This window comes from Giraffa tippelskirchi, chromosome X (assembly GCF_054371585.1).
Source record: "Giraffa tippelskirchi isolate mGirTip1 chromosome X, T2T-mGirTip1v1.2.pri, whole genome shotgun sequence".
In the NCBI taxonomy this organism is placed as follows: domain Eukaryota; kingdom Metazoa; phylum Chordata; class Mammalia; order Artiodactyla; family Giraffidae; genus Giraffa; species Giraffa tippelskirchi.
Genome location: NC_137289.1, coordinates 17357877 through 17370906, shown reverse-complemented (window position 1 = coordinate 17370906; position 13030 = coordinate 17357877). Strand labels below are relative to the sequence as shown.

Genomic DNA, 13030 nt, shown 5'->3' with positions numbered 1-13030 from the left:
TGGGGAAGACTATCAATAGTTATTGCAGGGTAGGAGCATAAACTGACCAGAGAAATGTACTAGGCTGGATGCACAGTGTGAAAGGCTTATTTGAGGTTGATGATCATGAATTTATAGAAATATTAATTCATCCTCCTATATGGCTATGTCCAGCAGTGCTTGTCTGTTCAAGTGCAGGTAGAGTGGATGGCTGGGTTGGTGGGAGTGAGGTGGGGAGGAGGACTCTATAAATGTTCTAAGAAGTCTCCTTGCCCTCAGTTTCTTCCCATTCCTACCCATCCTGTACACTGCCATGAAATTCATTTTCCTTAAAGACTAAGTTCTAAGTGTTAGTCACTCAGTCATGTCCAACTCTTTGCGACCCAATGGACTATAGCCCACCAGGCTCCTCTGTCCATGGGATTCTCCAGGCAAGAATACCGGAGTGAGTTGCCATTCCCTTCTCCAGGGGATCTTCCTGACCCAGGGATTGAACCCAGGTTTCCTGCATTTCAGGCAGATTCTTTACCATTTGAGTCATCTTATAAAATTTATTTTATCAACTCAATCTCCTTGTTCAAGAATTTACATCTTTGCAAATGGTATAGTGATTAAGACCATGGATGATAGACCTCCAAGTGTGAACTTGAGCATTTCATGTAAAGATTTTGACACTCGGTTTCTTCAACTCTAAAATGTGGTTAATTGTGATATCTACCCTATAAGGTTGTTGAAAGTGAAAGTGAAGTTGCTCAGTCATGTCCGACTCTTTGTGACCCCGTGGACTGTAGCCTACCAGGCTCCTCAGTCCATGGAATTTTCCAGGCAGAAGTACTGGAGTGGGTTGTCATTTCCTTCTCCAGGGGATCTTCCCAACCCAGGGATCGAACCCAGGTCTCCTACACTGCAGGCAGACGCTTTACCATCTGAGCCACCAGGGAAGCCATAAGGTTGTTAGGTGCATTAAATGAGAGAGCAAGTAGCACAGTGCTTGGCTTGTAGTAAGTAAAGCTGTTATATTATCTTCTCTTATCTGTCTGCCCACCCATCCTAGTCTGACATTCTTTTGCACCCCTATCCAACATACCCCCTTCCAGTTAGACTGATCCTTTCAATGCCTCTGTATTCATTGCTGTGTGAGTTTGCTTTCACTATCCAAGCCCTATCATTTCTCCAAAGGCCCACGTGTTCTAAAAAAAAGCTTCCTCATTAGCTTGGAGCTAGTGCACTGATCGCCCTTTGTATTGGGTTGGCCAAAAAGTTCACCTGGGTTTTCTTGTAACATCTTTTTTTTTTTTTAATTTATTTATTTTAGTTGGGGGCTAATTACTTTACAATACTGTAGTAGTTTTTGCCATACATTGACATGAATCAGCCATGGGTTTACATGTGTTCCCCTTCCTGGACCCCCCTCCCACCTCCCTCCCCATCCCATCCCTCTGGGTCATCCCATTGCCCCAGCCCTGAGCATTTGTCTCATGCATCGAACCTGGAATGGTGTTCTGTTTCACATATGATAATATACATGTTTCAATGCTATTCTCTCAGAACGTCCCACCCTGTAACATCTTATGGAAAAATCCAAACGAACTTTTTGGCCAACTCATTACTTTAGCGATGTGAAACCTGAGTATATTCCATTGCTCCCTTTATTATCAACTGTATTATTTCATTGTGTTTTTACTGTTTTGCTTTTAAAATATTATGTTACATTTCATCTAAAAATATTCAGTAATATAAGATTTTCCAATAAGAGTGTGAGCTCTCTGAGGGAAAAAATCATGCCATAAACTCTATATTTCTCACAGAATCTACAATAGTATTTACAACACTTGTTCAATTTAATTGAGTTGAATTGAGACATAAGATAGGCTCCAGTGGTCTTCAAAGTGGGGTGCACAATTCTAGGGAGTATACAGATAATACATTAGAGTACAGGAAGAAAATATTGCAAAGTTTCTATTTATTTTTATCATTCTTTTGACATATTTTGACTATGTTTATAATATACATATTGTAAATTTATCATATATATATATATATATACACACACACATCATTGGTAAGTATACATACATAAATGGCATATGTTCAAGAAATTTTAATCTTCATGTCCCATATCAAAACATTTTCAATCTACAGTATTGAGATGAATATAAGCATTTGACAACAGTTAATCATTTTTTAGCACTTACTGTGCCCTGGGTGCTACGCTAAGAGTTTTTACATGCATTAACTCAATTCTCAAAACAATTAAAAAAAAAAATCTTTATTTATTTGGTTGTGTCGGGTCTTAGTTGTAGCATGCTCTGTCTTTGTTGTGGCATGTGGGATCTTGTTCCCTGACCAGGGATCGAACCCAGACCCCCTGCATTGGGAGCTCTGAGTCTTATTCACTGGACCACCAGGGAAATCCCTCAAAACAATTTTTTAAGGTCAGTGTTATTGTCTCTTATTAGAAAGGAGGAAAGTGAAGCACAGAAAAGTAAACTAAGTAGTCCAAGATTACATAATGAATGTGAGGGAACCATGACTTAAAAATACATCTATTTGAATTCAAAGCCGTTCCTCTTTTTTGGAAGACTTAAAGACATAATCCAACTTCTGTAATAGATACAGGACTATTCAAAGTTATCTATTTCTTCTTAAGTGAGTTTTGATAACTTGTGTCTTTCAAGAGATTGATTCATTTCCAAAGGTAATCCTCTTAATCAGTGTGCTACCATGCATCCCTCTATTAGGAATGCCTGTTGTTGTTGTTGTTTTTTTTAATGAAGATAGCATGGAATGGATGTCCTTCTACTTGTTACTTAACCAGGGCATTATGAGAACCATATATAGATTTTTGGAAAGTAGAAAATCATCTTAAGAAAAACCAGGTACATTTGACCCTTGAACAAGGGAAAGTGAGGAACATCAACCCTCCAGAGCAGTGAAAATTCCATTACAACTTACAATTGGCCTCTGTATCTGTTGTTTCTCTGTATCTGCTGTTCCACATCTGAGGGTTCAACCAGCTGTGGATTGTGAATTACTGTAGTTTGTACTATTGGGAAAAAAATCCATGTGTAAGTGGACCCACACAGCTCAATCCCTGTTATTCAATAGTCAATTGTAACCACATGATATGATTTATATCTGATACTTATTTCCTCTTAAGATTATTAAAAGCCATTATAGATCTCTTTCTTAAAGAATCTTTTCTGACTTCTAAAGTTGAATCCAAAGTAACATATGCTTTGTAATTTTTCAATTCTTTCTGAAAATATAACTATTCAAGAAACAAGTATCATTCTTTCACAACAAATAGACTTGACAACTCCATCCCAAGTTACTGGACTAAAACTGCAAAAGACTGCATATTCTTCTACAGTGGTGTCTAAAAGCATGCCTGTATTTGCAACTGATTATACAACCCGACTGTATTCCAATACAACATCTCCACCACTGAAAACAATGACTGCACCAATTTTTTTTAAAGACTTCCATAGCTGAGACAGCTACATTTGCAACAGACCTTTTGTCTACGTCAGCAGCCATTGCTCTGTCTACCAAGAGTACCTCCATAGGCCCTACTACCAATTCCATGAAAATAACTAAATCCTCATCTTCAGAGAGCACAAGGACAACCAAAATGGCTGAATCCATTGCTACTGAGACTTCTCATTCAGTGGTAGCTACTAATTTCCTGTACACATCTAGATTTACCAAGAATTCAGTTGTATCCAAACCTTCAGTAACTGGATCTCAGTCAGCAGTTATGAGGACAGCATCTTTATTCTTATCTATTGAGTCAACATCCATGTCTACAACATCTTGGCCCAACACAAATCCACAGGTATTGGGGCACTCCCTATTGCCACAGTTAGCCAGGAGTTTCCTGCATCTACAGCTGCTAAGAGTGTACGTCAGTTCACGGTGGATCCGATTTCAACTGCATCTACTCCCGTGGGGACTGCGTCAACACTGCCACCTGAGTCTCTGCTTACATCCACAGCTGTTTCAGGGGATTCTGTATTTCCCAGAAATCAGACAGCATCCACACTGGCCACAACTGATATGGAAATACCATTTACAGTTTATTCAACTAGGTCTATTGAGACGACACGGAGAAGGCAATGGCACCCCACTCCAGTACTGTTGCCTGGAAAATCCCATGCACAGAGGAGCCTGGTAGGCTGCAGTCCATGGGGTCGCTAAGAGTCAGACACGACTGAGCGACTTCACTTTCACTTTTCCCTTTCATGCACTGGAGAAGGAAATGGCAACCCACTCCAGTGTTCTTGCCTGGAGAATCCCAGGGACAGCGGAGCCTGGTGGGCTGCCGTCTATGGGGTCACACAGAGTCGGACACGACTGAAGTGACTTAGCAGTAGCATTGAGATGACACCTGTGCTAAGAACAGCCGGAACAGAATCACCATCTACAAATTTCCAGGCTGACTCTTCACCCACCATGGAAGACGTAATATCTATCTTCATACCAAAAGAGGCCTCTTCTATGGCACGTTCTTTCAGGACATCCTCTTCACTCACCGGAGCTCAGAGTGTACAGACCGTTCTTGATATTGAGACGACACATACAGTCTTGACTCCTTGGAAAACACTTGCACCCACAGTGGCTGAAACTATATTTTCCTCCACAATCGCTGGGCTGGTGTATGCACAGAATATACCCGCAAGTGGTGAAAACATGCTTCCTCCGATTTCCACTAGATCAGCTTCCACACCCAAGGAATCTGAGTCTGGTCCCACATCAACAAGTGAAGAAGGTGACCATCTATTCTCCACAAATTAGATCACTTGGACTTCCAGGCCAGATCAGACCTTGTTGACATCAGTGTTCCATGGGAGTACTTCTAATACAGAGCATTCATCCACAACTACTAATATTATCATCCACCCAGAAGCATCCACAGAGAGCAAGGCCACCACTATCGCTAATACTACTCCAGACAGATATGCAACAGTTCTATCCAAATTGACATCTCCATGGCTCACTAATTTCTCCACAGTTTCTGGAGTCACATCTGTAACCAAACTGCCTGAGTCTAAATTTAGCACTTTACTACTAAAAACCACCCCTGCACCCACAGTACTTGGAAATGAACTTCTTTCAACACCAAGGGAGACAGTTGTTTCACTTGTAGATAGAATATCTACCCTTGCTGATGTGGAACTAAATTTTTCTACTGAAGAAAGTGCTTCTGAGAACACACAAACAGAGACAAATGGTACAATTGCATTTGGAGAGACAACAGTCCCTGTTCCAGATTCTGCAATGACACAAAGATTCATTGCTACTGTGACAAGGAAAGAAACAACTTCCCATTATCTTGAGGGAAAATCGGCTCTAGCAGCGACAACCAAGGTTTCTCCATTTGCAACAGCGCTGGAAGCAACAGATGAGTCTATTTACCCCTTTCCTGATGCAGAGAAGCTGACTACCCAATTGGATAATACAACAACTGCTGAGGTGAGAGAAAGTTGGTTTTTTACAAAGTCAATGAAAACGACACCTAAGAGTTCATACAATGAAACTACGGATATCTTTAATTCCTCCCACATCTACATAGCACCTTGGACTTCAGAAACTCCACCTGAGGGGAATCCAGCTCCATCTCCCACTTCTGGGAGCACACAGACTCCATCTACCTCAACCTCAAGTAACACAGTAGAGGCCCATGTTTCAGAAATGTCTACTTGTCTTGGGAAAACAGCTCTCCCTTCACAAGCTCTGGCAATTACCACACTTTTGTCTCCTGAAAAAGGGAGCATGAGTGCCCTCTCAGTATATACTCCCAGGACTGAGAAAAAGATAGTAAGCACCACCGCTGTGACTCACCCTTTCTCATGCCGCCAGGACATTTCCTTTGTAGATATCATAACTTCCGGGACAACCAGGATATCAAATCCTATAAACAATAACACAACTTTTTTACATTTGCTTTCACCTAGGACTCAGCCTGAGGTGTCTTCAGTTGCCTCTCTCATTTCTGAAAGCACACAGACTTCCCCTGAGTCCCCATCTCTTTCCACAGCTCGACTATATAGTGCCAATTTTATAGCTGTGTCTACTGACAGAATCACTACAGCCCTTTCTGCTTCAAATGTACCTATAGCACTTCTTGGGAAAACTTCTATGATAACATCCATTCCTATCTACCAGATGTCCTCACGGCCAGTTAGTGTCACTCCCTTCACCTCTAAAAGTGTTTTGGGCACTCCCACTGTACTAATGACTGGATTTTCTAAAATGGCACATTCAGATTATTTGAAAAGTACCTCTGTAGCCACTTCTGGGCCGGGGTCTGAGATGTCCTCAATGTCAGTTAATGTCTCTGCTTTTCCACCTCCTATTGTTTCTTCTGATGCTTCCACAACAGGTGGATCATTCTATACTTCATTGTCTTCGGTTACCCCCAGGCCTTCTATGACCATGCAAATATTGTCATTAGATGTCATACCTTTGACATATGCTGGGTCTGCTTCAAAAAGCACATTGGCTTCCATTGCTTTCACTATTTCAGAAATAACTAAAGTATCATCCAGCATCACACCTACATCCTTTTCCTCCCCAGCAGAGCCAACTTTTCCCTCTGGGAAAACCATTCCAACCACTATCATGACTGGGACAGTGACTCCATTCATAGGCATCCCTGTCTCTCCCCTACTCAGTTCTAAGAACACTGAAGCTATTGCTTCCATTACGAAGACCACATTTTCATCATTTCTATCAACAGCCCAACAATTATCACAAAGATATCAGGCCACCACTCTGGGCATATTCTCTGGGATTACTAACAGCTCTCTTTCAAATGTAAGCAGTGGTAAAGTAACAGCTCTCACAAATACTTATTCCAGAACTGCTGCCCCTGAAAGTTTACTTTCATCTACTCTGGAAAATCTCCACACTTCCTTGAATATTCAAATTTCTCCATCTTTGGCTGGCTTTAAGAGCACTCCTGGATCCACAAAAAATGTAAAAACTACCATTTACCATTCTTCAAATACAGAAAAGAAGACTTCCACATCAGAAAATACTTCAACAGCTGAATTGACAAAAGGTGCCATGTCTGTGAATACACCTGTTTCATATCCTCCTGGGATTCCATCCAGTACAATTTCACCCTCTTTGATATCAGTTCTTTTTTCACCTCAAAGTATTGAAGTCAAGTTCTCTACTCCAAAGACTTCTCTTTCTCCTATATCCCAAATGGTTGAATTTCCAGTTCTGCAAACATGAACCACATATAGTAATGCCCAGTCTCTGCTTTTGACTGGAACACATCCACAGCTGAAGATTCTCAATTTTCAGCTTCTACCACTACTCATATACCTACAACCAACAAGAAGGAAACAGAGTCCTAACGTTATTCCAGAGTCTTTGTCAACATTCCCAGTCTCTCAGACTGGTTTTGTACCTGGAAATGTAATGGCAATGTTATCAATTTCCACAACAGGAACTCTTCCTACCTTGGGGATGTCTGAGAGCCCTTCATTATCAATATCTTCAATGCAATCCCTATCAAGCTACCAAAGGTATTTTTCACAGAATTAGAACAAAGAATTTCACAATTTGTATGGAAATATAAAAAACCTCAAATAGCCAAAGAAATCTTGAGAAAGAAGAATGGAACTGGAGGAATCAACCTACCTGACTTCAGGCGCTACTACAAAGCCACAGTCATCAAGACAGTATGGTCCTGGCACAAAGATAGAAATATAGATCAGTGGAACAAAACAGAAAGCCCAGAGATAAATCCACGCACCTATGGACACCTTATCTTCGATAAAGGAGGCAAGAATATACAATGGAGAAAAGACAATCTCTTTAACAAGTGGTGCTGGGAAAACTGGTCAACCACTTGTAAAAGAATGAAACTAGAACACTTTCTAACACCATACACAAAAATAAACTCAAAATGGATTAAAGATCTAAATGTAAGACCAGAAACTATAAAACTCCTAGAGGAAAACATAGGCAAAACACTCTCTGACATAAATCACAGCAGGATCCTCCATGACCGACCTCCCAGAATATTGGAAATAAAAGCAAAAATAAACAAATGGGACCTAATTAAAATTAAAAGCTTTTGCACAACAAAGGAAACTATAAGAAAGGTGAAAAGACAGCCTTCAGAATGGGAGAAAGTAATAGCAAACGAAGCAACTGACAAAGAATTAATCTCAAAAATATACAAGCAACTCCTGCAGCTGAATTCCAGAAAAATAAACGACCCAATCAAAAAATGGGCCAAAGAACTAAACAGACATTTCTCCAAAGAAGACACACAGATGGCTAACAAACACATGAAAAGATGCTCAACATCACTCTTTATCAGAGAAATGCAAATCAAAACCACAATGAGGTACCATTTCACGCCAGTCAGAATGGCTGCTATGCAAAAGTCTACAAGCAATAAATGCTGGAGAGGGTGTGGAGAAAAGGGAACCCTCTTACACTGTTGGTGGGAATGCAAACTAGTACAGCCACTATGGAGAACAGTGTGGAGACTCCTTAAAAAACTGGAAATAGAACTGCCATATGACCCAGCAATCCCACTGCTGGGCATACACACCGAGGAAACCAGAACTGAAAGAGACACGTGTACCCCAATGTTCATCGCAGCACTGTTTATAATAGCCAGGACATGGAAGCAACCTAAATGTCCATCAACAGACGAATGGATAAGGAAGCTGTGGTACATATACACAATGGAATATTACTCAGCCCTTAAAAAGAATACATTTGAATCAGTTCTATTGAGATGGATGAAACTGGAGCCCATTATACAGAGTGAAGTAAGCCAGAAAGAAAAACACCAATACGGTATACTAATGCATATATATGGAATTTGAAAGATGGTAATGATAACCCTATATGCAGGACAGAATAAGAGACACAGATGCATAGAATAGTCTTATGGACTCTGAGGGAGAAGGTGAGGGTGGGACATTCTGAAAGAATAGCATTGAAACATGTATATTATCATATGTGAAACAGAACACCATTCCAGGTTCAATGCATGAGACAAATGCTCAGGGCCGGGGCAATGGGATGACCCAGAGGGATGGGATGGGGAGGGAGGTGGGAGAGGGGTTCAGGATGGGGAACACATGTAAACCCATGGCTGATTCATGTCAATGTATGGCAAAAACCACTACAGTATTGTAAAGTAATTAGCCCCCAACTAAAACAAATAAATTTATTTAAAAAAAAATCTTCAAAATCTATCCCTGTTACTTTGGCTGACATTAAGCACACATTTGAGAAGACAACCACATCCATAACTCCTGGGACCACACTCGCATCAAATATTTCTGATGCTGCTTCAGAATCTATCATTTCAAAGGCTGCTACTTCACCCATGCTGACTTGGATCTTATCTAGTCTTCCTTCAGGTTCACCTCTGGCAACTAGATCCAATACTCCTCACATTATATCTTCCTCTCCAGAAGAGGTATTAAAAATCACATTTCTGACTTCTGACATAACACTAACACACCCACTCACTAACTTTACAATAGGACCCTTTGCTGGTGTAGATGCTGTACTCACCGAAACCACCCCTACACCTACAGTGGGCGGTATCACTACGGGCTTCCCAAGTCCTTTCTCTGTGTCTATAAAAATCACAGATGACAGTACCTACATTTCCAAATCTTCTGAAGCATTTTTCCAGAATCACTGTGACTGCCAACTCCAAGACTGTGCCTCAAGCTCCACCCTTTAGCAGAATGAGTAAATCACCTCCAGTTGACCACACCCCATCTGTTGTTGCCATGCTTCTAACCAGCCCTATAACAACATCTGCATGGAGCAGAATCCCAGCTGTATCAGCACCCACTAGGTTAGTTCTTCCTAAGCCCACACAGGACTCCCTTCTAAATATAGCCGCCTCTACCTCCACTGCTACTGGAGCCCCATTTCCGCTAATCTCCCCTGGAGTAACACATCCTTTAACAGCAAATATGTCCTCACTACCTTCTTCCTCTTTTGAGACAACATGGCTGGACTCCACACCTTCCTTTTTATCTATTGAAACTTCGATTTCACCTATTGCTGTTAAGTCCAAAGGTATGTTCTGCGATGTATGTGGCATAACAGGATGTATGTGGCATAACAGAATGTATGCACAATGGGATATGTGTTCTCAAAGAGAGCCAATTCTCTGAAGGTAGAAAGGGCAAAAGAAGGGTACAGGTGTTTCTTTCTTTTTTTGGGGGGGGTACAAGTGTTTCTTATCTCCTTCAGACAGTATCTACAGTGGGTGCCTTATTCCAAACACAATTCTCTAGCCATCTTTCTTACCTTTCCTTTATTGACATATAATGCAAATGTATGACATTTCTAAGCCTCCTTTCCATCCATTTTGTTCCTAATGCTCTGACTCTGCCAGTATGGACATGAGTCAGGAAACTTACCCCCTTCCCTATAAGAGGATTATATGGCCTTAGGTCCAACACGTTGACCACATACCAGAAAACACCAGAAGATGCTCTGCTGCTGCTGCTGCTAAGTCGCTTCAGTCGTGTCCGACTCTGTGCGACCCCATAGACGGCAGCCCACCAGGCTCCCTCGTCCCTGGGATTCTCCAGGCAAGAACACTGGAGTGGGTTGCCATTGCCTCCTCCAATGCACGAAAGTGAAAAGTGAAAGTGAAGTCACTCAGTCATGTCCGACTCTTCGCGACCCCATAGACTGCAGCCTACCAGGCTCCTCCGTGCATGGGATTTTCCAGGCAAGAGCACTGGAGTGGGGTGCCATTGCCTTCTCCGAAGATGCTCTAGCTTGTTCTTTTTGAATTCCGTTAGTGCAGGTTTCAGTCTTCTCCAGTTTCCACCTCCTGCTGGCTTCTAATGCTTATCTGTGGCCAGGGAGTATTTGGCTTCCAAATAATTCAAATACTGGATGTCCCTTCAACTTTTATATATAGATATAGACATATACATAGATATTTTTTTGGTCACACCAAACGGCATACAGAATTTCCCCAACCAGGGATCAAACCCATGCCCCCTGTAATGGAAACGTGGAGCTTTAACCAGTGGACCACCAGGGAAATCCATTTTCTCAACTTTAATATTTTAAAATAGAAAATTTTTTAAATTGAAATTTGATAGTACAGACAAGAGAAACAAGGGAATAAAGAGAAAAGCCCGAAGCATAAAGAAGGGCATAAGAAGAAATAAACATTTTCTCAGTACAAATGAACCTGTGAAATAATGTTCAGCTTGGCCACTAAAAGGACTAGAAATCTGTCGGCCAATGGGAAACTAGGATTTGGGAGGAGTTGTAGAATATCTGTCAATTGTGCAGAAATCAAGGAAGAGCCCAAATAATTAAAGCAAACTGCCAGCGTACATCTTGGTTTGCTTTGGTATATGGAGCCAAAAGTACTGGTTCTTGACCTTGGAGTTAAATTAAGCAAAGTTTAAGAATGAGGCTTCATTGTTTGGTTTCTTTAAAATGAAGAGCAGTTTTGACCAGACTTACAGAAGTTAAATTTCTTGAACTAAATGAATGAAATTGATCTCCTTATTTTTACAGTTTCCTTCTACAATATTGAAATGAGCCTCTCTGTCTTTGATGAAGAGCCAAGGATCCCTATTGCTGCTGCTAAGTCGCTTCAGTCGTGTCCGACTCTGTGCGACCCCATAGACGGCAGCCCACCAGGCTCCACCGTCCCTGGGATTCTCCAGGCAAGAATACTGGAGTGGGTTGCCATTTCCTTCTCCAGTGCATGAAAGGGAAAAGTGAAAGTGAAGTCGCTCAGTCGTGTCCGACTCCTAGCGACCCCATGGGTCTGCAGCCTACCAGGCTCCTCCACCCATGGGATTTTCCAGGCAAGAGTACTGGAGTGGGGTGCCATTGCCTTTTCCGAAGGATCCCTATTAACAGTGTTGTAAAAGAATTTGCAAAAAAAAAAATGGGTAAATAATCTGTTGACTATTTATGCTACATCTAAAAAAGTGAATAAATATATGTGTATAAACATGTAACATCTTACGGAAAAACTTGAACTTTTTAGCCAACCTGATATATATAAAACGAGGCTTCACTTTTTTCTATGCATAATACGTTACAGCACATTGGTTTTGATTTTTTTTTTTGCTGCAAATTTATCCACTCTGTAAGAAACACCATGAAGATGTATGTGGTCTCTCTTTTATAGTGTCAGTGCTGGAAAGCTTTTTATGAGGTGTTATTATTTTAATTGGTTTAGAACTGTACATGTCCCTCCACTGATATGAATTCTGCACCTTTGCCACATTTCCCTACTTGGGGAACCATAGTGTATGCCATTGTACTTAAATATTTTTGTTTTCTGTACTTTCATTTCTTCTCTCTTTTACGCAAGAAATGTTTTATTTATCCTTACATTTTTCTGACAGTAAGCAGTAATACCTACTCTTTGTAAAAAATTGAGACACTAAAATCTGAAACCCAGAAAATAAATGTCCTTCCGACTATCACTTATTGTATTAACACCTCTTAACAGTTTGAAGTATAATCTTTCAGATTTTTTCTATATAATTACAGTGATTCATACATGTTCTTTTGCAAAAGTAGCTGGAATCATGCTAATTATGCTATTCTGCAACTTGCTTTCTTTTCACTTAATCACATGTCTTTAGGCACATTCATGCTGGTAAACATAGACCTATCTCATACACTTTAAAACGATTTTCCTAGGAGTTTGTAATGTGGTAGCTTCAATCCAGGCATCCTTTGGAGGACATTTAGTTTGTTTCTATTTTTTCTCTATTTGGAAACAATGTGGACAATAATGCTCTTGCAATAAATTTGAGGGGGGTGTACTTGAGTATTTCTACAGGATAAATTCCTAGAGCTGGAATTGCTGGGTCAAAGGACATGAATATTTCACATTTTGATAGCTGTCACTAGGTGGCCTCCCAGATAAGTGGCACCCTCACCAACAGTAACTGATGATGTCTGTTTCCCCTCTCTCCCCATCAGCATTTATTTTCAAGTATATACGACATGATTATAAGTGCTTGAAAATAGGTTGGTGTATTCATCCACC

At 40.8% G+C, this 13030-nt stretch overlaps 1 protein-coding gene across 1 annotated transcript in view; it reads left to right on the top strand.

Annotated features, from left to right (window-relative positions):
* Positions 1-13030, top strand: part of ADGRG4 (adhesion G protein-coupled receptor G4) — a 145433-nt gene that overhangs the window by 65811 nt on the left and 66592 nt on the right. The window contains 9 exon segments of the mRNA XM_081564014.1: positions 3233-3444; positions 3446-3791; positions 3794-4070; positions 4326-7255; positions 7258-7345; positions 7347-7511; positions 9223-9655; positions 9657-10059; positions 11533-11605. Coding sequence (XP_081420140.1) covers positions 3233-3444; positions 3446-3791; positions 3794-4070; positions 4326-7255; positions 7258-7345; positions 7347-7511; positions 9223-9655; positions 9657-10059; positions 11533-11605 — 4927 coding nt within the window.